Source organism: Drosophila mojavensis, unplaced genomic scaffold (assembly GCF_018153725.1).
Source record: "Drosophila mojavensis isolate 15081-1352.22 unplaced genomic scaffold, ASM1815372v1 contig_136, whole genome shotgun sequence".
Taxonomy (NCBI): Eukaryota; Metazoa; Arthropoda; class Insecta; order Diptera; family Drosophilidae; genus Drosophila; species Drosophila mojavensis.
Genome location: NW_025318667.1, coordinates 7,026,472 through 7,050,826, shown reverse-complemented (window position 1 = coordinate 7,050,826; position 24,355 = coordinate 7,026,472). Strand labels below are relative to the sequence as shown.

Here is a 24,355-nt window from a genome sequence, read left to right as displayed (position 1 = left end):
AAGAACTCTCCTATTCATTATGTTTACAATTTAATAAATATTTTGTGGCAATATATACGCCATGCCCGGACTAAATCCAGCGCCAGCATTCCAAAGCCTGAATCCGCCAGCAGCCAGCATTGAGCGCGCGCCGGACGGAGAGGGCAACGAACAACAGCAAATAATTGAGGCAGCCAAATAAAATAGCTGACAGTCGGGAGTTAACGACTGCACAATACGCGCTCCACTCGATTTATGTAGGCGAGAGTCTAGCCGGGGAAGGACCAGATGCAACAGTTCATGATTATCCTCAAGCCTTTTCACCTTCAATGCGTAACGGCTTCTATCCATAAGGTTACACGCCCCCAACTAATATACCTGACCGTGCTTGCCGAACGAGTGTTAGGCAAAAGCAAAAAGAAAAAGAAATGGTCAGAGGGTAAAGACAAGAAAATCTGGCTGACGGAATGTTTATTGCTTTGTTTGTTTAACCATCAGCAAATCAGTTGAGCTCTCGTTTCATTAGGTTTTTAATTGAATTGAATTGAATTGACTCGAATTGAATCGAATGGAAGTGCAGCAGCCATTGCCCCAAGCCGGCGAGACGAGACGACGCACGCTTGATTCCTTTGTGAACTGGATTAGCAAGCCTAACCAAACACATTAAAGCATTTAGTGCAAGCCGAACAAGTCTATATTGACGTCAGCCACTTAGCTGATGTTTGCCCACTAGTTGTTTAGTCAACTCGAATTAGCAATATTTGCTTCATACTTCATATGAAAATTCAACAGTTTTCTTAATTAAATAAATTCTCAATGTGTGAGCAAAGACTCTTGTACTCCTGCTAAAAACGCTTCATTAGAAATTGCCCTAAGCTTCATACACTAACATAAACACGCACACACACACACACACACACACACACACACACACACACACTCATAAACGAGTGCTTTGAGTGTACATAATAAATTCATTTTAATAGGATTATTGAATAATTTCTATTTTTCTTTTTTAAACACAGTTTCCCGAGTAGATTTTTACCTCTAACATGTGTTTATAAGCCAAAGCACGAGTTTCTACTTTGACTAGCAGCTTAAAGTACTCGAAGCGAGTGCATTCGTCTAGCAGATACCCTAAAATCTCATTCGGGGAAGGGAATCAAGAAAAAGACTGCTGAGATTTTGACTAAAGATTTATATATTTTAAGGGTGGACAGAACGATAGAAAGATAATCAAGAATATCTTTGCCTGATGTACGCTTAAAGGACTTAAAAGATAGTATGGTGTGTCTATCGCAACTGATCAAGGATTTAAATACTATCGAGACAAACGGAAGTATGCAAAAGGCTATTAATGGTGGTCCCAATTCTAAGAGAAGATGGAATAATGAAAACTACAAATTCAATTTTTCAAGAATGGAAGGAGGGAAGAAAAATGGTAGAGAGTTTGATGCATAGATTCTGATCAAAATATTAATTAAACGAAGGCAGATGGTCGTAAAAGGTTAGAGAGATGCGGCTATTAATTCTGACATGAAGAACAAACGAAATGATGGAAAAGATATTAATTTTGATAAAGAAGGACAAAAGAGGCTGGTTAGCTTCAGCCTCGATGCTGATCAAGGATACGCGAATACTAAGGACGCACGGAAGGTCGAAGGATGAACAAGAATTTCTGTAATTTAAGGATGGATGGGAAATCGAAGAAGACTAGTTGCTATCATCTCTTATTCTGATCCAGAATACCCTAACTTAATGGACACAGGAAAGGACGAAAAAGGCTTCTGATGCCAAGCCAAAATCAATGCGCTCTAAATGGTTGAGACTCTCAGCATGAACTTTCCATTCGCCACCTGTGGCCAGAGTATCATCAGCTTGGCTAGGATTATGCGAAATTCGTGCTAAGTGAATGAAATGTAATTATTAATGTAAATGCATTTATAACGTGTCTTTGCTACAAATTTGCGCTCTCGTTCTGCAGAAAGTTGTTCAGCTTCAATGCTTAAAGTCCAGGTTCCTGTTAAGGCTCTGGGTGGCCGAGGCCCAGCAGGCCTGTAGAGTGAAAAACTCATATTTATTTAAAGCAAGCCAAATGAAAGCCCAAAAGAAAAATCAACTTTTGCGAAAATGTTTTGTTGCCATAGACTGGCCAACTTCAAAGGCGAAGGCTCGGTTAACTAAAAATGGTTCATGGCCAGGTAATTGTTGCCAGTTCTGAATCGAAGCAGCGAAGCATAAAAGTGCTCAATCCCAATCCCAATCCCTATCCCTATCCCGATCCTGATCCTGTTCGCAATGCCCATGCGGACTAGACGAGGCTGTCACTCGACGCAGAAGGCCAAACGAATGCCGGCTATAAATTTCATGCGAACTTAATTAGATGAGCGGCAAGAGTCGGCTCTCTGGCCCTGGGTCTCAGAGGGGGGGGAATTGCGGCTGTCATTTGCTTCTGGCATGTGGAGCATCTGGCATTTGGCAGCACGTGTGTGGGGCCGCCAGCGTAGGCGACGCGAGAGTTTTACCAAAGTTTAGCTGCACAGCCAGGGCACAAAAATATGCCAGTTTGATTTTAATAAAAAAAAAAAAAAAAAAATAACAACAAAAAAGGAGCAACAACTGCGCCAGCAGCAGCCACGTTAGCTTTATGCCTAAGCTTAAGCGGAATCAAATGTACATCGGGAGTCAAGTGTTGGCCCGAGTTAACCTACGGCTGCCTTGCCCTTGTGGGCGGGGGCTGGTGGGCGGGGGCGCAATTATGCCGAAATTACAAACTTGTTATCTCATTTATGGCGTCAGCTGTGTGTATTTTTGATTTCCTGCTATGATTTTTCAAGACAACCGAGGTTAAGTGGCAGCCAGGCCCTGGCCTGGTCGGGCCACCTCGCCCATCGGCCACACCCACAGCTGAAGTACCAACAGGTGCGTCGGCGTCTGTGTGTTTCCACAATTTTTAATTAAAAACTTATCGGCAAGTCGCTTAGCAAAAACTACTCATATTGGATACTATATATATATATATATATATAGTATACCTAATAACTGAACAATATCAATGACGCAGCACAACAGCTGCCGCAAATTTCGAGTCATTTAGCCAGGTAATGCGCTAATGAGTCGCCGCTGAGTCGATGCGTATCTATAACTATTTCTATTTCAGCTTGTCCCCAGAAATGTCGTCCAACAAGCAAAGCTAATGGCGTTCTGCACGTGACGACACTGGGGTGTAGAGAGCTGCAGAGAAAGGGGTGTAAAACGTGTAAAAAAATATTGATACAACAGAGCTTAGCTACACTCGCACAAACTCTTGAAAGTTTGTATGATAGATTTTGCTTTGACTCAGCTCGAAAAAAATCAAGATTATTGTGCTCCGTTCTAAAAAAAATTCAACTGCTAAGGACAGAGATCAAACTGGTTTATCACACTCGAAATATATTTAAGTTATATTTCAAGTTGTTCATACATGAATATAGATTCCAAATTTGACCTCATTAACCATTTCCCATATACTAGATAGAGATACAGAAACCACGTTTCTAGTGGCAGAAAATCTGCAATCTTTGAAATTTCAAGTCTTTAACTTTAATAGCAACAACATGACTAATGGAAAGACAGAGAGACGGTGGGACAGACGGATGGTTAAACGGATGGACGGATAAGCGCACGGACGAAGAGATGGACGGATAGATAGGAGCACAAAGAAACAGAAGGACAGACTGTCAGACGGACGGACAGAAAATCGGAGTGACGCACTGACGGACAGACGGACATACGTAAGGACGGAACGACGAAGAGAAGGTTAAACGGAACGACGAAGAGACGGTCAAACGGAAGAACGGGTGAACAAAAGGACAAATCAACGAACGTATAGACAGAAGGACAGGCGAAAAAACAAAACCAATATGCCTTACTCACTTCGTGAACGAGTATAAAAGCATGGTTTCCCAGAAATTGATTAGTAGAAATATGTGATAATTTAGGCTCCACGCTCAGTTTGCAAAAAACGGTAATTGAACTCTAAAGTTCGAAATTTATTATTGGAATTTATTTAATTTAAAAAGTCTGTCCACAATAAGAGTTGCTTTTGTTTGAGTCTTTAAAATATTTCTGTATATTCTGCATAGCATATGTTATACTACTGTATTCGCATGGATTAGTGTCTATGATGATATCTTCGATCATCTTACATTCACAAATGCAAGAATTGCTCATGTTAATTTCTAGACTTTCAGATGTAGGCTATGAAGTTCTCTTACTTCACCAAACAGAATAGAAGAGAGTGGCAAGAATCAAAACAGCTATACATACTTACATACATGTATATGAATACTATAGATTCTTAGCTGTTGATGAAACCACGCACTAGGAAACCGTATAAATTTGACGCCCATCAAATTTGCAATTTCAATTAAATTATTTCAAGCCCATACGTATTTCGATTTTGAATTGTTCCAATAATTTGTGCGTTGGCGGATCTCATTAGCTGTTTATTTTAATTGCTCTTGTAATTATATACCCTGCCATTCGTTGGGGCCGCTTTCAAGGGGTATATATTGTGATGGGCGGAAGGGGGTGTGAAAGTTCATGATTTTTCCTAGCTAGAAATCGATATCAAGTATAGTTTCCAGGTATAGATTCCTATATTAAATCATAAAAAAAAAGATTACTGCAATCCATAATTCCCTGAGATAGATCCCTGGGATAGATCACTAATTAGAATCGATCATAGTCCAGCTGATATCCATCATCGTAGTACTTTGCTTAGTCAAATTTAATTTTGTTCGTTGTGTGAATGTTGTTAGGAGATCTTTCATATAAGCAGCCTGGGACGACTATTATCTGGTAATTTAGCTACTAGATAATAGTTTGATAGAGTCTTTCAGCATTAAAACCAGTTGTATTTACAATATACTTCCAATGAGTATATAGTGGATTTCTAATACCTTCACCAGGTGTCTAAAAGGTATATTTTAATTGTAGAGTATCAGAGTACTAGAGCATTAGATTTATATTCATATTACTGTCCTGAAATTGAGATTCAGTGCCCCCATCTAGCATCGCAGGTATTTGATACTTTCCCATAGTAGCGGGTATTTGCTAGTCGAGCACTCCCGATTGACGCCCACTTACCAGTTTTAATATCGCTCTTCCGCAATGGACGTGCGGCCAATTTGCGCGCTCAAATGCCAAAATTTCTAATGATGCTATGAATAATGAAACGTTAGCGTTTTCCAATTGCAGGCGAAACTATATAGTATTTTATATTCTCGATTTATTTGCTGGCGGATTAAAAAACATAAGCTAAAATCGAATGGGTTTTGCAGTTGAAAATGGAAAAAGCCTTTGGCTATGATTTGAATAAATAATGCACCAATAATAATTGCTGCTGTTGAAATTGGTCGAATCGGGTCAGAGCCGTAAGTCCAGGATCAGCAATCGACATATATCATATCAATTTATTGGATCAGCTTGGAGCTGCCTTTGCATGTCGCTGGAGCTGAGCTTTAATATATAGTTTAAGTACGGCTATGACAGCATTGTATGCTGCCTACGACAGCTGGCAGACGTGAGATATGGGTCTTTTTTCTGTTACAGGTGGAGAGGTATTTGCTGGTGTCTGTGTTCCGAGCATCTCAACTGTAAATTCATTTCGCATCGTTTGTATCGACTGACTGCATATTTGCACACGCGAGTATTTATTTACGCTTTGCCGTGCAATTTTTTCCAATCAGCCGTGAGGACGGACGGACCGGACAGCCCGGACAGCACGGACTAACGGCTGCTCTTTATTTTATTTACTTTCGGACAGAGCAGCGAGAGCCGAGGACAGAGGCCGCAGATGTCGACAGCCAAATGCAATTGCAGCGCTTGGCTTGCTTTATCCGGCGCGAAAGTCCAGCCGTCGGCTTTAGCTATAACTAAACTTTGAATATAAATTCAATTTCCGCTTTTCAAACACAAGAACATACACACACACACACACACACAACGCGCGACTGCCTATTTGTTTGTTGACTCAAATGGATTTCAGCGTGGCCAATTCTCAAACGTTTTCAAGCCTCACCCCCCATCCCACTCAGTCGGCCTGCAATCTCACTGAGTATGCGGTCAAAGTTACTTGCAGCACAAGGCCCAAACAGAAGTCAATGGAATCTCAAGCCACGTTCATTGACACGCTCCGACACCCACGGGGCGGTGCGATGACACCGCATAACGTCGTGGATTATTGTCGCCTCGGTCACTGCGATAACAATTAACAGCTGCCAGGGGGTCAAAGCACCCGTGAAACGCACTCGAGTGGAACGAAGGGCGCCAAGTCGTCCCATGCCGCCCATTTGTCAAGTGTTGCAAGAGTGCCCCAGTCCGAGCACCGCAGCCGGCCCAGAGCAACAACTCTTCCTGCCTCGGTCATATCACTAGCTCCAGGCATGACACATTCCTCTTCTGCAGCCTCCCTTGCAATGGGACGCACTGCAGCAGGCTGCCCCAAACGGAATGTGCCAAGTTTTTCGCATTCAACTGAATCGGCCACAAGGAATCGTCGCAACAGCCAGCAACAATTGGGTAAATGGAATGCGTTTGAGTGCAATTAGATGAAACTATAAGGCCAGAAAGGATTACATTTCTATTTCTGACATGCAGGACGAGTCCTGCCTGTAAAGGAAGGCTCAAGGCCTCAAGGCCACAAGCAATCGGACGAATTATTTGCTCATAATCGAGCGGTTGGAGGAGTGGAGAAGTGGGAAAGTGGAGTAAAGCATGCCATCAAGTGCCACCAGCTGTGGCTGTGCCCATAAGAGGATCGCGTAGATGAAGAGCCCGTCGCAGTGTCATAAACAGCAGAAGCTTACGACAACAAAGCTGCGAACAATCAAATTACACTGAGCTCCATGGGTAAGTGTCTAGCTGGCTGGCTGGATGGCTGGCTGTCTGACTGTTTTTGGGTAGAGAGAGAGAGAGATACAAAATAATTAATAATATGGCACAAATGAAGACAGAAGACAGAAGAGGGAGAGGGAGAGGGAGAGGGAAGACAGTGAGCCAATACAGCGGACGCGCAGACGACAGCGCGAAAGATGAAAAGTTTTCATAAGATTTTATGGCCAGCCATTTATCCAGCGAGAGGTGTGGGAGAGAATAGAAAGAGAGAGAGAGAGAGAAAGAGAGAGAGGGAGTGTGGGCTGGTCTCCCTCTAAAGGGTGGCCATCATCACATCGTTGATAGATTCATCGATTATGGTGCGAGTCTTTAGTATTTGTCGCTGTCGTGGCAGGAGTACGTACGTGTCCGGGCGGAAGGAGCATTTGTCGCGATGTCTGCAGATATCGCCGGGAGACCGCCGAGTTGGGGCAAACGGTTTATGAATAATCTAAATATAACCTTGCTCTTGACTGTTCCATTTACGACTCGTAATGGCCAGCGGGCAGCACAAATTGGGAGTGTGATTCATCCCGCTCCAGCAACCTCCACATGCCTCCACTCCCCCCGTTCGCTAACGCACAATTCGAGCAGGATATACGTTCACACTCATTTACAAGTTCCCACGCTTGTTCGTCTGGGGATGGGTGCGGTGAGCAGCAGTAGGAGGGCGTGGCGAGTACATGACCAGGATACACGAATGAACTGTTTGTGGCTGAGGGCTGCAGCTTGTGGCTGCGGTGCTCGGGTCAAGTATTGAAGCTTTAATCAAGCTTGATTAATAGCTGCCAATCGAAAGCTAAATTCGAGCTGAGTTTACGTTTGTTTATTCCATATCCACTCTATGCACACGCACACGCATACACACACACACACATACACTATGAAGCACACATCTCCTGGTTGGCTTTAAGCGCCGCCTTTGCCCATTTAATTTGACCGCGAAAAGCAACGAAAGTCAAGTGTCGTCGGGCTCTTGTTTTGCGTGCCTTGAATACTCACGTGGCCTTGATTGGAGGCTTAGTTTCGGTTGATACGAATGGATGGCATTGAGTGCTCTCACCTACTTGACTTTGGCGGCTAAGTGCTTAGGAAAAGGATGAACTTGAGCGCCAACCCACAAAGGAGCATCGAATCGAAGAGTGGAGCTGGGAGCTACACTCGTTTAAAGTAGAGCATCTCACTCTACCGACACTTTGTTTTTGTGCTTGGCTATTCACAATAGGCCCAAAGGGTTTCGTGGCAACATTACGTTTGATGACGGCTTTGGCTGCGGCTACGGCTGAAGGTCGAACGGGTAGGCGCACGGGGCGTATGATCAATGTAATGGTCAATGCTTAAGCGGGATGTTGCTGTTGCTGTTGTTCTTTTTGTTGGTGGTGGTGGTGGTGGGGGGGTGATTGTGCCGTACAAATTTGCATGAGAACAGATGTCGCCATCAGAAAGAAGGCAGCCAGCTCGAACGGCGAGGTCCATCAAAACTCAATTATTGGCACGTGGACGATGGGGCCCCGGCCAGGACACGGGCAGGATTTTTTACTTAAGCGCCCAGTTTATTAAATTTTTGGCCGTTCTGCGCCCATACCAACGGCCAGCGCCAGCTGCGACACCTGCCTGGCCAAATTGTCAACAAAAGTTGCAGTTGACAAGGCGACAAAAAAGCGCAAAGTGGAAAGCATTTGACAAAAATACAAAAAAAGCAAGAGAAAAAACAAAAACAAACAAAACAAAAAACAAATTGTGGCCAGAGTCGTTTGTCAAAACAGAACAACAACAAAAAGCAAGAGAACGAGAGAGGGGGAGCGAGAGCGAGAGAGATAGAATGCGAAAATAAAACCATTGCAAATTGCTTTGCCCCACTTCGCTATGGGAAGGAAGAGCTCGGCTCTGGCCATTGGCAACTGCGCAACAGGCTCCTGCCACTGCCTGACCATATTCAAATAATGTTTTCCTCCCGAATGCCACTCATTGAAAGCCAGTGTAACAGCGGCTATGATGGCCAGCTGAAGTGGCCGCCATTAAAGCCTCTCAGACCAAAGCACTTCAACTGCAGGAAGCGCGTCAATTGGGTGAATGAGCCTCGCTGTGAATCAATTTGAATTGGTTTAGTGCAGATATGTAAATCACCATGTTAATATCAGTTAGATATATTAGAGTATTCAAATATTAGATTTAGTATATTCAAGCTTGATCTTAGCCCTGGTATCCTTACTGCACTACCGACTGAACTGCTGAGCTGCCTCTATCCATTTAGATTTCATACGAACTGGGAGCATTTTCCCTCTCTCTCTCTCTCTCTCTCTCCCTCTCTCTCTTTCACACACACGTTGAATAAGTGGACCAAGTGTTTATCTCATGCCGATACGCTTCAGTCAGGGCATTAGAGCATATAGTCTCACATTTGAGTTCACATTTAACAGGCCAACAAAAAATTACTGAATTAAAATGATGAAAAAAGATTCCCGACTTGTTTATGCATATTTATCTTTCCACTGGACAGTTTTATTGAATTCAATTTAATTGATTGTTTTTGCAAAGCAGCAAAAAGTATTTCTGTCTTTTTTTCTTATAGATAAATTTTTATTAATTTTTAAGTAAAGGCAAATAAAATTAAATGTTACATATTAAAAAAATTTTAAATACATTACAAAACAAAATATGTATATACAAAAAATATGTATTTTTTATCTATACAAATGTAAAACAGATGAAAAATATTAAATGTAGAATATAGAAAATACAGCAAATCAAATACATACGAAATTAAATATATGTATATGTAAATAAAATACAATATAATTTAAATAAATATATTACATTTGTAAAATTAAAAGAAATTGTTTTGTCAAAGCGTTTAAGCTGCTAAAAATATATATATATCTAATAAAATGAAACGACAAAAAAAAAAGGATGTATAAATAAACATACCTTGATTAATTTAAGGTTGCTAGCTGTAAGAGCTACAAAAACCATTGTTGTGTATTCTATTGTTGTTACCTTTTTTTTTGTTGGGGACGGCATGTTATGTTTTCATACCCTTAGCCCATTGAAAATGGGAAATCAGGGTATAAGGGTTTCGTGGAAATTTTTGCAACAGGGAGAGGAAAGCTTAGCAGACCCCTTACAGTAAATAAGTGCGTTGATCAGGATAACGAGCTGAATCTGCACATCCTATTAGTCCGTCCTTAAGCCACAAAAAGTAGAGACTTGAAATTTTACTCGAGTATACCATGCGAAGTACGAGTTTATCTTATTTTTCGATAACTCAATATAATCGATAATAACCAAAAGTTTGTCCTCGTTTCTGAAGCGTGATTTGAATACTGTTAGAGCTATAGATTTCAGATCTACAAAAGAAATTTATTCAACAAATAAGGTTGCAGAGTATGGAATTATTGAAATATTAGTTCATCGAAGGGTTCAGGGTATCTCGTAGTCGAAGAGTCTTGGCTAAAGCCTCTTTACTCGTTTTTCGGTGGCATATTATGTACGCATTTTTTCAGGAAAACTTTTGGGCCAACAGTTAAGCGTGTTGTGGGTGGGGCAAATTGTGGTTATTGTGGTAGCCGTTAGTAGTTTTTTTGTTGCTGTTTTGTTTCTATTTTTGACAAACTAACTAGTTATGCAATTATTTTTCAAAATTCCTTTCATTTTGTGCAATAATGTTTGCACATATTTTTAATTTAGTTACAACATGAATTTTAACCCTATTCTGGGACAGGCAGAATAGTTTTCTTCCAGGAAGACCTTGACGAGAAATTTCGAATATTCCAGCTGAGCTTATGTCACAGCAACAACAGCAATAAAAGCCAATAATAGCTATATTTGGTTGCGACTATCAAATACTCTGTGAGATCTGAGCTGAGGCTAAGCTCTGTTTTACCAGCCGTAAAGTGCTTTAAAGCCAAAGTAGTACAGCAACAGCAGTGGCTTATGGAAAGTCGACAGGACTTTGTTGTGAGTCATCGTATTCTCAATCAAAGTATTTGCCATTTTGCAGTTCCACTCTACCAAATTAAAATCCAGATGGAACTAGAGTGCCAAAAAGTCATCAAATCAATGGCTGCAGCTCCAGTTGCACTGAAACTTGCCATCACTAAGTTGTTGATGCTGCTGCTGTTGATGTAGCTGGCAGTGTTGGTGTTAGTATTGCTGTTGTTTGAGGAGTCTTTGTTGTCTGCAGTTGCTCGAAAGTATGCTTTGTGCCTGTTCAGCTGTCTGCTGCCGTTGAGTGAGCACAGCCGGCGGCAGTTGCTTTGTTGGGTGGCCGTCAGCAGCTGCAATTTGATTTAGCAGCCAAATAGCCAAACAGGCAGTTAGTCAGAAAGCGAAGCGAAGGGCTTAAGCGTTTGCCTGAACACTTCGGACAAATAGACCACCGGACGACAGTTTAAGCAGCTTAAAGCTAATGCAGCTGCCGTCTTCAAAACGGCGACAACTGCATAAAATAAATGGCGACATCTACGGAAATGTAAACGGAGCAAAAGCAACAGCAACAGCAACTGCTGTGGCAGCGGCAGCGGCGATTGCAGCAAGGCAACAATGCGCCACGAAGGACAAAGGATGCGTTTGAGGACGCAAGGCAAGTGTCCGTTGTAAAGCTGTTTGTCAGTTTCGCATCCGCCACGGTTCACTCTTAGCCTCTTGAGATACAATCACAACAGGCTATTCATATTAAATGGCTAAAGAGCTTGCTACGAGAAGCAACCTCTTGATCTCTCCATTGTTAGCTTAAGCATCAACTTAAAAGATGAACTAATTTTGAAAATAACAATGATAATGATAATGACAATGATAATGACAATGACAATGACAATGACAATGACAATGACAATGACAATGACAATGACAATGACAATGACAATGACAATGACAATGACAATGACAATGACAATGACAATGACAATTACAATGACAATGACAATGACAATGACAATGACAATGACAATGACAATGACAATGACAATGACAATGACAATGACAATGACAATGACAATGACAACGACAATGACAACGACAATGACAATGACAATGACAATGACAATGACAATGACAATGGCAATAAGAATGACGAAGTTAGCGAAGTATCGGTTAAGCTGAAACTCAAGTTTGTATTCATTCTTCGCCTTAGCTTTCACTATGTGGGTTCTGCGCGAGTATCCCATTGTTCACTGTGCGCTGGGCGCTGGCGCTGATTGGGTTAGGCAAAAGTTTTCAAATTAAAGTTAAATGAGCGTGTGTTATGATTCATGTAAAGTTTTTTAATTATACGCTGCTGGCTCGTGGAGTAGCACGTTACAAGTTACAAGTATATTAAAGCGAATTAGAAAAACTTCCACGGGCAGTGAGTGCACAGGATGTGCACAACAAAATTGAAAAGCACACCAATAGCGAATATACGCGGCTAACATACGATGTTGCAAACGCTACTCACACGGAGAACCAATTAGATCAGTTCAATGAATCGCTAACAAATTTTCAGTAATTGTAATTATCCCTAATTGGGCTGAACTTAATTGAAAGTTACATTTTAGTATGAGGTAATCAACGGTCTTAACTGAATTAAATAGGATTTAAATATGAAACAGACTCAATTAACAGCATCTGGTTAGCCAATTGATTCCATGGACGGCCGAATGCATTTCAAATTGAAATTTATCAATTATTATTATTATTGCTGGTCAAGCAAAAGAGGAATTACGTCCGACTGAAATGCTAATCCACGCTGTCATTCAGCTTGGTTGAATTAGCTCGGCAGCTGTTATCGAATTATTGAATCATGCTCAATATATTCCGAAATGTGTCATGCACATACATAAACCACACTGACAATCGTTGAAGCGAACTCCCATTGGTTTAAAGATATAATATATATTTATATGGTACATACATATTAAATATTTAATATAGCCTTTCATGGAGTCGCCAGCATTAAGGACAACGGCGACAATCGATTGTGCTGAAAGTTGAATTTATTACAGCTGTTTCCTTTAATCGAGCCACCCAAAAAAAAAAAGGACAAAGTTGGGCAAATGCTCGGAAAAACTGCGTAATAAATCTTTTTTTTATCGCAGCAGCTTCAAAATCATTTCGTAAATATGTGAAAATTAGTGTTACATGAGTTTTATTTCTTTTGTTTTATGAAATATAAATCAATAAAGTGTAAGCGAAAATAAGTTAAATTGCTGTAGTCGGGCGTTACCGACAGCAGAATACACATTCACATTCATTGAGTAATGTAGTCGTTAAATTTTAAGTTTCTGACTGTCATAGTTTCAGAGATACTGGAAAATGTATTTTACGAATTGTCACGCCTTTAGTGAGCGGGTCGAGAAAATATTGATATTTTATAGCCCGATCACGTATATCGAGTATTTGCACAAAATTTCAAGTCTCTAGCTTAAAGCAGCAAAGCGAATATACCCATTTCATTTTCGTGAATGAGTACGAAGAACGTTGACTTTACTTTCAGTTTAGTTGAGTTTTTTTTTTTAATCTAAGAGCCATAAGTGGCATTTTACTCAACTATAATTTGTTGCTAATGCAAACTGAACGCAATTGCTGCCTAAGCAATTTTACTTCATATTGATTGGGGGCTATAACTAGTTAGGCTGGCCAGGTCTTTGGGTCCAAAGGCCATAAAAGACATTAATTACCGTTGTATGCGCAAACTGTCAACAGCATGGGCTATCGATTGGCAAATTATTGGCAGCCAGCCACTTCGATTAGTTTCCCTGATATACAACATAAATACTTTGCCTGATTTACGATGGACTGGGACACCGCCCACTGAGCGCATTTTTCCGACCATTTGAACTACCCAAAAAAAACTGCTGAGACTCGACATTTACTTTTACTAGGTAGATTTGTACGTACTTAAAGACTTAATATGGTTCCTAATAGACATTACTGGCTGTTAGTTGGTGCAAAAAGAACTCGGCATTTGTCCAAAAGTACGAATTTTTTAATAAAAATATAATTTATAAATAACAAGTTAAAAATTAAAAGTTGTGATCCCAGCAGCTTAACATTTGATTCAAGTGGTCTTGATGTAGGCATATCTGTTTTTCGCTTGCTAAACAGTTAGATAATGATCCACTTTGTATCGGCGGCAGCCTCGTATATGTGGACACAGTGGACTGGAAGTTGAGGGCCATAGTATGGGCATATATAGCAGGTGTATATATGTTATTGAGTATATAGACCAATTCGGTTATTCCAATCCACCGGTAGCGTATCCTGCTGCTCCCTCAAAGTTAGTTACGTAATTACGTAATCCATTTCTTATGTGCATCTCGTGAATGGTATCGACTTTAAAAGGACAGCAAATTGGGCTGCCGTCTGGAAGAGAGGAGAAAACAAATAGGGAATTATGCTAGAATGTTTCTGATGGCAAAAAATAGTCAGATTTCATAAGCTGTGTGCGGAGGCAAGTGGGGATTAAATGGTCTATGTAATACACACTTCACTGAGCCCCAAGACAACTTGGCTGGGGGGCTGGGGGCTGAGCCTGAGCTTTGGCGTTGCCACTGAAATGATTGCTTCACGTCTGCGCTCTAATTTCAATTTAAGTCCGCCCGGGGTAAACGGACAGCAAAAACTACTCAATCGACTTGGCTCTGCTCTTTGCACCTTTTCTTATGCATTTTCTTTCGCATAAAGATGGTTATGACTTTGGCTGCCCACGCCCTCTCTCTCTCTCTCTCTCTCACTATACCTCCTTTACTTCTGTCTGGCTTGATATTACTTTGCAGCTACCTAGTTTTATAGAGTTTGTCGCTCGGACTACTTTTTGTTTAAGTGAAATGATTTTCCTTCCGGCGCTGCCACACTCTAGCCATGTAGATGCTATGTAAATATTTAAGGTCCTCTTTCTTTCTTTTCTATTTTTTGTTTTTCTTGCTGGCGCAGACAATGAGAAAACTATGAGACTTGCGTACTTTTTTTCCTCTTCCCTAGTCTACTGACAGTGCAAATAATGCGAGTGCCCTGAAGCGTGTAAATGATGGCACGGACACGGACACGGATCCGGTACGGGCACGAACACGGACTGAGACAGAGACGGAGACTGAGACTGAGACTAAGACTGGGTCTGGGGCATTCAACTTGCTGATGATGCATTGGTGTGTGTTTTGTTGTATTGTCACAAGTCTAAGCCGCCACAGCCCCTTCCCACTTTCCACTTCGCCCTTCCCCATCTATTTGAAGTAGTGTAACACTGTCGAAAAACTTTCAATTTTCCAATCGATTGTGTGCGCAAATATTGTCAGCCACAAATGCAAAGTACGTACCGGAATAAATGTTAGCTGGGTCGCGTCAGGCGTGTAAGGATGTGGTAAAATTTCCGAAACTAAACTGGATGCGATTTGGATAGACATTGGCCAGATATTCAAATTTGTAAATAATTTGTTTTTTATAACATGAGGTCAGTCCAAAGCGACTGTGTCAAACTCGGTGTTGAGCTTTTGCAGAGCTTCTTCCATTTCTAATATAGAGTTGTGCTCGGGATCTACTAGTTCTTGATCGGTTTGGTCAGATTCGTTAATTTTGGTTTGGTTTGCGTGTGCCAAAGCGAGAAGCGTTGCTTTCGGCTGCATTATCCCGTATATCATCTCGGCCAAGATCTTGAAGATCTTCTCGGCACCCAATGTGGTCATTAGTGTTTGGAGGAAATCGGTTAATCCCCTCGGCATCATGGTCAGCTGCAGAGCATTATCTACGTAGCGTATGTTTTCCTTGACAGTCGGAAATAGTTCGCAAAATATGTTGAGCTGCTTGCAGAGCAGTCCAATCGACAGAACGAACTCATTGCGATCGTCGAACATGTAGCATTCGAGGCGACAGCGCGGATCGATGGTTGGGGGCATTCCCCAGTAGGTCTCCAATCGAACAAACATCTTGATCTCCAGCAGTACAGCGAGGCGAAAGAAACGCAACAGCTGTCGGTTTTGTGGTATAGATCGGGAATTGATCTTCTGCACCAGCCTGCCCAAGTTCTCGAATGCCTGTTTGGCAGTCATGCGCCTCAGCTTGGTCTTCAGGTGCTCGTGGGCACGTGCTGAATAGTGTTCGGGCACCTGCACCGGTTCCAGGACCCGTTCGAATTCCGACGACTTGGCAGTGACGATGGACTGTGATGTTTCAAAGTTCAGAGTGGATGATACATCGCTGCTCTCAGAAATGTCGCCATCGGACTCCTGCAGTGGATGAGGATTATACAGGACCTTGATATTATCGTTCACTGTGGATGGCTTCTTTTGCAACACATGCCGGGCGATTCTCGGACGCTTGGTGCCATCAGTGAACGCTGCTCGCTGTTTCGGGTTAGCGCAATTCCATAGACGCTCACGCTCCAACATCTTCGACTTATCGATCTCAGTCATAAATATTCTGCGCTTGGGTGCGCTCACGGTGGGGCCATTGCCATTGTCAGCCTGGTGCTGCGGCAGATCAGCCATTTTCCTTGGGGCTGGCGGTGGTAGACCGTCGACGCTGCGCAGCTCCTCCTGATGCAATGTAGTGCCGTGTCTATCCTCGTTCCTCTGCAGGTTACTCAGTGACATCAGGCTATCATCGTAGTCATCTTCAATTCGCACGTCGACCCTCGGGCTGTCAGTTCGACTGGACGAGTTACCCGATGAGCTGTAGATCGAGCTTTCAATGTCATTGCGCTCACTAGTCGGACTTGACCATGCCGCGTCCCCAGTGGGCAACGGATAATGGCGTTCGCGAATAACCTCTTTCGATGTGATTGCTGTTGGGGTCCTAAACCCTATATCGCTACTTGTGATGGAAATATGCGAGTGCGCCTGGGTCGGTCCTGGAGTCTTGCCGCTTGAGCTTCCACTATCGGTCACCATCACCGAGCTGCGAGGCGGTGACACTACAATAACGGAATCCTCCTGGGGAAGGCATCTACATGACGAAATGCTGCTGTCCTGGAATAGGGGCGTCTTTGATCGAGGTTTCATCAAAACTTTTAGCTTCTTATCGCCATAGTCGCGATATTTTGCATTGAAATTTTTGAAAGTGTCCGGTGAATTTCGACGACGGGTCGGTGCAAGAGTCGAAAAGGTGCGGTTCTTAAAAAGCTTCTTCAGTTTGTCGCTGCCGGCGGTGATGGGACCGAGCGATTGTGTACGGTTCTCTATCGAATCATTCCTCGAGTTGACAGTTTCCTCGCTGTTTCGTCGCGTCATAGCTGAATTGGATTGACTACGTCCGACCGACTCCTCACGAGGCTTGGCCACATTGATCAAGCTGCTGCACTTTCCCGCAGACGGCCTCTCGCCGAGATCATTTCTCATCGCCAAATAGTTTTTATTATTCAATGGTCTATTGTCAGCATTGTTGCAGACTTGCGGTGAAACCGTACGGCTCCGAGCTGGCGATTTGTCCATCATTTTTGAGCGTAGATCGCCTGGAGAGTTTCTCTGCCATGCGCTGTTCCTGTCCACGCTGGCTCCCGAGTTGAATCCTATATTGGTTCGACCCCGGCCATAGTCCATTCTGGTATTCATTTCCGAGTGCGTACATATCATGGGCTCGTTGCGACTGCCGCTGGACATCTGGAGCTGGGTACGTGCCTTGCCTTTCTTGTGCAGCATTGCATTGGTCCTATCCGCTTGATTGGGTTGTGGGGGGCTCATCTCAAGATGTGTCCTTGAATTGGACTGCGCTCGGTGCTTTCCAAGCTGCATCTCGGTGTTGGCTTTGATAATCGTTTTCGACGGCTTTGGTCGCCCCAACGGGCCAATGTCCGGCGTCTCAACCAGAGGCATGCGGTTTGCTGCCAAACTCTTAGCCATGACATTATTTTGCAGCATTGAGATGCAACGCGGTCTGTGCCGGAGTCCCCTTGCTGAAGCCAAATCAACTGGTAATTGTGGTGAGCGCTGTGCTGCTTTGCTGCTCTTCTTCTTCTTGGGGAGTGGAGGAAGCTCCTTGCGGGGCTTAAACACACGAATGGAAAGCGACACCTCATCTCCGTCATAGTTCACAATGATTGGCTTTGTTGGCCGACTTATGGTTATCTCAAAGATACGATTCCTAATCTCCGTCTTTTTGAAGGCATCCTCCAGCGCAACGTAGCTCGAGCAGAAGACTATTGTGTAGTTGTCTGGTCTCTGGGTATACACTAGTAGATCCTTTTCGTCGGTGGTCAGACTCGTGACGCCTAGATGACGCTCTCCGTCAATTGCGAAGCCATGCACGATATGCTTTTCCGATGGCTCTTCTGTTGGCGTTATCAGAAGCAATAGGCTTTCCAGATTCGTAATGCCAAACAGTTTGTTCAGGACGCTATCGGCATTTGGCTCAGATCCTTTACTAAATGTTATTTGCGGACGTACGAAACGCTTTGTAACTTCAAATGGACGAACAGTGAGAACTCTGGTCACATAACGACCGGGAAAGGTAACGGTCTCAAGCCTGTCCAGTATTCGTGTTTCAGACGATATTAAGTTACCGCTAAATCCAGCCGCTGATGATTCGCTATAGATCATTCCCAAAATTTCCTCAACTTCCTTTCGTTCTTTAATTTGAGTTTGAGTCCTTCGCCGGCTACCAGCCTTTGATGGCTTAACACGATCACCTCCTGGATTCATTCTTAAGAAAAAAAAAAGGATAGTGTTGTATTTATTTTTGTATATAGCCAAAAGATGTGCAGAAAGGAAAGTTTATTAGATGTTTTAGAGTTATTTTTGGAATCGAAAAAGTTTGGAAGAGTAAAATTCGTCCGACTCGTGTCAGTAACAAGCTAAAATGAATTGTTGAAACATTCTCGTTCACCAGGTAGCATTCAGAGTGACGTTCAAATCATGGGCTGCTTTATGGGAATGCCTTTTGCGATGATTTGTTGCTCGCTTTGACATGGAACAGAATTTGTTTGGTTGACAGAACAGAAGGCACACGGAAAAACACAAAAATAAATTTCGACTAAAAAATATATTTCTATGCGATAAACAACATTTGCTCCGATTCCTGTTGAAACTATTGAGTATCGTAACTCTCCCAAAAACCTATTTACAGTTCAGTTGTCCGTGTTTCAGGCATGTGGTTATAGTTGTATAGTCTAAACTAATTCTTGTAGCAGTGTTTTTTTTTTTTCTTTCCTTTCTTCTTGATTGACACTTGGGTCGATTGAACGATGGAAGCACGACGCCTCGAGCGACAGCGCCGGGACTCGGCGAAGAGCACCGCCGTGGACAAGCTGCCGTCGACACAGGACGAGGAGTTCCACTTGCGGCTCATCGATCTATACGGCAAGTATCCGTGCCTGTGGAAGACAACCATCAGTGACTACGAGAATGCGGCCCTGAAGCGTCAGGCCTGGCAGGAAATCAGCAACCAGCTGGGCCCCCACCTCTCGCCCTCGTTCGTGCGCAGCCGTATCAGCAGCATGCGCTATCGCCTGAACGTCTACAAGCTGCAAATGATCGAGTACAAGATGAGTCCGGCCAGCGGCAAGCAGCCGGAGAAACTCTACTATATCGATAGATTCAGCTTCCTCGACGAGCCGAGCGGCTCGCAGCCGCCGCACGAGAAGGCGCAGTCGGAGTGCGATCTGGGACAGGACAAGAAGAAGCTGAAGAGCCAAAAGTCCAGCATTGCCAATCTATTCAAGCAGCGCATCCAGCAGCAGCAGCAGCAGCCGGCGCAGCTGCCGAGCGTGCTGCAGCGGCTCAGCCAGAGCGATCGACCCAGCGGCGGTGTCAAGGAGCAGCCGGAGAGCACCCTGGACGACTATTCGGACTTTAGCATTGCCAGCGTTGTGAGGCACCGGGCGCCGCACCAGTCTATACTAGCGAAGAGCCGGATACGGGCCGGACCGGACGTTCGCCTGAGTGACCTGCGCAAGCAAGTGGTTGGCGATCAGCTGGCCGCCGCGGCGGCCAAGCCGGGTCCCTCGGGCCCACCTCCAAATCCGGACATTGACAATATGCTCAAGAAGCGTATGCGCCGCTTGGGCATGGCCGAGATGGGCAAAGAGTCGCCCGCCGACAGCCTGGACAGCTTCACCGACTATCGCAGCTCCCTGATCAATATACCCAGCGTGGTCAAGAAGCGGATGCGACAACAGCTCCAGATTGGCATATCGCGCGCCTGGGACGATGACAAGAGCCACAGCAATAGGCCGGACTCCCAAATGAGCCTCCCACAGCCCTCGGCGCCCCTACGCGCCATGCCCGGCGACTCGGTGTCGAAGACTAAAGTCAGCAAACACCTGCGCCAGCCGAAGCCAGTGATTGGCTCCGAAGAGCAGCTGTCCGACGAGGAGGACTTCTATCGCCTGCATTGGTCATTGCGCCAGCAGCAGCGCTCCCGTCGCTCCGGCGGCAAATCACCCAATCGAGAGCTACCGCAGCCGGTGCCGCCCCTACTGCTCGGCCACTGCACCACCTCCAGCAGCAACATGGAGAGCGTACACGAACACCAGCTATAGCCATGCAATCAATTAGTGCTACACACTATAGCGATACACTATAGCCCACAGCACCCACACCATCCTCACCATTGATTTTAAATTTTGTAACTATGATTACCAGTACCAATCGTTCCAGTAGCATTAGCTGATGTTCACATCACGTTCCCACATACAACAGTTCGATTTTACTACCACAACATATCCGTTCGGAGAAGCAACTCAACTGCAATAATAAACATCGGAATCACTAAGCGCGGACCAATTTTCGTATACATGTTTACATAGAGGTTAGATGCAAAAAACTCGGATCAAATTAAATTATATATTTCGATAAGCAATTCAATATTAATAAACAAAGGAATCAAAAGACGGAATGAAAAGACGTGGTTTTATATTTTCGTATGAGCTATATATAGGTCGAAATTACTCTCGAGAGGTAGGCTTGATTGTCACGTAGGTCAAGATTTTCTTTGAGCTGGCGCTCTGAGCATGGTCTGATGAGATCTTGCGCTAGCTTTCTCTTTTCTGAGTTACGAATCGCTGCGATGATTTATAGATCCGAAGGCTGTTGCATTTTTGTTGGTAAAGGCGTCAGTAACTAAACTAATGGAATTTGAAAACTTTGGAAGATATGACTTCTACCAATTTCTCATTCCCCCAAAAAGAGTATATATAATATTTGGGAAAGTCTCTAGTCTCAATGGCCTTTTATAGCTAGACGAACGGACGGAGAGCGGGACAAACGGACGGACAGCATGACGGATGTAAGAATGGATAGCAAGACACAAATTAAGATGTATCTAGATTGACGTGAAGACGGGCGAGCCAGCGGACGGACCGACACCAAGCCAGGCGAACGAAGATGTACGGACGGACAGAGAGACGGACGGAGACTAAATCAGGCAGACGTACGAGCGGCCAAGAAGATGTCCACACGGACAGTAATCCAGACAGACGGACGAAACACTGACGTTCGGGCATATGGCAAGACATACGGACGGATGAGCTGCAAAGAGACGTTAAGAGAGGTTAGACAGGCAGACGGAAACCAATATGCCCCTTCACCTCATGAAAGAATTAAACTATAAACTGTCTATAAAATAGACATTGTCAATCGCTGAACTGATCCCAGATATCCACACGTCTCAGATATCCTCACATTCCCTCAAGAACAATAAAACATAGGGTATTTCAATAGTCAATACATATAATTTGTGCTTCGAATAGCATTTAATTTTGATAAATTCGTTGATAGTTTCACCTTGATTAGCTGGCAAGGTGCGAGCCAATTGAGCAGTCAATGCTTCGGCATCTCCTGCGATTTCTGTGCGTCTAATAAATATCGAGGCCAATGGCCGGAATGTGGTCTCTGTTTAAAGGGACGCCAAAATGTGGGGCAGCCAAAAATCTTTTCCCTTATTATTTTTTGTTTTGTTTGTTTTGGTCTTCTTCTATTTGTTTTTGCGTGCTTTGCAATATAAACGAAATTTGGCCTCCCCCTTTCGCCGGCGCTACCTTTGCTCCCAAATCTGGCGTCACGCTCTGGCGCTGGTTGGCATTTGCTGTCCTTGTTGCACGCATAAATTGGCAAAATTTTAATTTTCCACTAGATTTGCGTGGATTTTTGGCTCGTGTTTTGTTTGCTGTGTGCCCTTTTCGGTTTTGCTTTGATTTTGTGTGAGTGTGTGAGGTGGTGAGGTGGTGTGAGGTGGTGTGGGTGTAGTTGTAGGGCTGGTTGGTCTCTATCTCTCTGTCTCTGTGTTGTGCACTCTTTCAGTCTGTGTGTTTTTCTCTCTGTCTCTGTTTCTTGCACTCTTTGTCTTGTTGTTGTGTCTCTTGCTATGTTTCCTTATGCATTATCTGGCAAGCTCCGCTTGAATCTGCTTTGTTATCAACTTCCTGCTTGTGGCTCCAAGTAGCTTTGCTGGGCGACAGTCGTCGCAACGGGGCGTATGATGAATATTCATGAGCTCGAATTCCAATTCCCTTCTGGGGCATCGCCGGCCAAACGAGCTGGCATTGTTCAAGTACACCGCAAGCCGATCGAATCCAAATGCCATTATATATCGTCTGTGTTTATTTGCATTTGACGCTGGCTTGCCTCGCCATTAGCCGGTCGCCGAGTCTCGAACTATTGGGCTCATTGCACTCGGAATGTAAGAAATTCTCTTGTATTTTGCTGTATTCTTAATTTAAGCAGGCGACGTGCTCATTCCCGGCTTGATTAATTCCAAATGCTCTGCCAAATGAAATGGAAAGGCTGGTGATTGAAGTCTGGAAGCTGGATGGAAGCTGCAGGCGGCTGAAGGCTGAAGGCGGCTGGTTCTGAATCTCAACTCGGTCATGATTTATGAATGAGATAAAAAGTCTCAATGGTAAAAGTTTTGTCGTCTTCGTATTATTTTTAGCCCAGACTGATGGGGGCGGCGTCGTATCGAGTAGGGGATGGAGTCTCATCACAGTTGAGGGTGGGGCCGCAATAAATTACAGTTGACGCTGCAAAATGATGCCGCGTGGCGTGGCCGCGCCCAGCCAAATGTTAAATGGGCTCATTAGAAGCTGCAAAATCAAATCAAATTGCCAGCAAGCGGAGCCAGTTGCAAATGTGGCGCCATGTGGAGCCTATATAGCTCAACAGATTTCGATTTCCAGATGCTAAAGATGGCGTTGTCTTGCTTGAATTATCTATGTGTGTGTGTGTGTGTGTGTGTGTGTTTGTAACGGAAATAATGCTTCGACAAGCGAGAAGATTAAAGCTAATTATGCTTAATATGCAACTCAACAATTTGAGAGCCAATTTGGCTGCCAGTTAATGGGTTTTACAATGTGTTTTCTTTTTGCTTTTGTTTTTGCTTTTGTTTTTGTTCTTGTTTTTCGCTTTTTCTAGTGCTTGCTGCTATTATGCGATAATGTAGCTTTAGTGTTAGTGTTAGTCTTAGGGTTAGTCCTAGGGTTAGTATGAGTATAAGTAGTAGTAGTAGTAGTAGTGGTCATTGGTGTTGTTGTTGTTGTTGTTCTTGTTATATGTGTTACTCAATTTAGTTGCGGTCTAGCACGCGCAGCTGCTCCTCAACGCACTCGCGACATGCCTCATCCAATTCGGTGGCCTGAATATACTTCTGGACGCCATTGAACTCCTTCTTGAGGGCAGCAAACGAGCTGGAGTAGAGCATCTTGTCCTTGATCTTGGCCTGCATGGGACACCAGAGCATCAGGAAGAGCTTCTCCTTCAGGCAGGTCGACGAGGCGCCCTGGCACTGATGATGATAGGCATAATCGTAGACCGCATAACGGCACTCCTCCGGTCCGCCCTTGCGCAAATCGTTGAGGAAATCATCGTAGCTAGCATTGCGACGTCCAACCACATCCACGATGATCTCGCGCTCCTGCTTGATGGCATAGATCACATAGCGATGCTGCTTCAGCTTGCGTATCTCTTCGAAAATGCTCTTGCACTCCGTGGAGACCTCGATGCCCGATGCCATGGTGAGGTCTTCTGTTGCTGCTCGGAATATTGCTAACGCTTCAATAAAAATGCCAAATTCGCACGCGAAGCGCTGCGCTCTACTCACCCGTTTTGAATGTACTGAAGAAATATATATTGCTTTGCTTGAAATTTGTTTGCTTATTCAATATTCCATGAAATCTCGACGGCTAGCCTCGATTCCATTTCCACCGGGAATGACAGTGACGGCAGTCCAGTCAGAGCCAGCTGTGTGCCACTTGAGAAGCCTACTGCGTGAGCAAAGCTGTCTACGAAATTCAGTTACAAATATGGCTTAAGGCCGGCAACATAAACAAACACGATTTTGTTTAGATACCAATTTCCAGGAAAGTGCTGAGTATGAACACTGTATACCCTGTAATTTTGAAATGTATTTGATAGGCATAAAAGCTGAGTGCATGAGTGAGAAGCAGAGGTGCACATTAAAAATGGGCATTACGAGTATTACGGTTTGGTCAAAATTCATGTAGGCAGGCAGAAGAAGGCGTGGCATATATACATATATACCATAAATTCTAGAGTCAATC

General features: G+C 43.8%; 3 protein-coding genes and 1 long non-coding RNA gene across 5 annotated transcripts; 2 read left to right on the top strand and 2 right to left on the bottom strand.

The window, feature by feature from the left end:
• The first annotated feature begins 733 nt into the window (after positions 1-733).
• Positions 734-2,815, top strand: LOC122757586. The gene is made up of 3 exons (XR_006357684.1): positions 734-799; positions 1,005-1,898; positions 1,964-2,815. It is a non-coding gene; the product is annotated as an uncharacterized LOC122757586 (long non-coding RNA).
• An 11,024-nt stretch (positions 2,816-13,839) lies between these two features.
• LOC6586106 lies at positions 13,840-18,676 on the bottom strand. The gene is made up of 2 exons (XM_002011693.4): positions 15,189-18,676; positions 13,840-14,238 (listed from the first exon to the last, which is right to left on the bottom strand). Exon 1 carries the CDS (start codon positions 18,501-18,503, stop codon positions 15,324-15,326), a length of 3,180 nt encoding a protein of 1,059 aa, XP_002011729.1. The 5' UTR covers positions 18,504-18,676; the 3' UTR covers positions 13,840-14,238; positions 15,189-15,323.
• A 93-nt stretch (positions 18,677-18,769) lies between these two features.
• On the top strand, positions 18,770-20,703 carry LOC6586105. Its single transcript, XM_002011692.4, has one exon. It carries the CDS (start codon positions 19,046-19,048, stop codon positions 20,339-20,341), a length of 1,296 nt encoding a protein of 431 aa, XP_002011728.1. The 5' UTR covers positions 18,770-19,045; the 3' UTR covers positions 20,342-20,703.
• An 809-nt stretch (positions 20,704-21,512) lies between these two features.
• On the bottom strand, positions 21,513-24,020 carry LOC6586104 (cofilin/actin-depolymerizing factor homolog). 2 transcript variants are annotated; one of them, XM_015160629.3, is made up of 2 exons: positions 23,896-24,020; positions 21,513-23,840 (listed from the first exon to the last, which is right to left on the bottom strand). In XM_015160629.3, the coding sequence occupies exon 2, from the start codon at positions 23,806-23,808 to the stop codon at positions 23,362-23,364; it is 447 nt and encodes a 148-aa protein (XP_015016115.1). In that variant the 5' UTR covers positions 23,809-23,840; positions 23,896-24,020; the 3' UTR covers positions 21,513-23,361. The 2 variants fall into 2 exon arrangements, with proteins under 2 accessions (XP_015016115.1, XP_002011727.1); XM_002011691.4 differs by having other exon boundaries at positions 21,513-23,825.
• Positions 24,021-24,355: the final 335 nt, after the last annotated feature.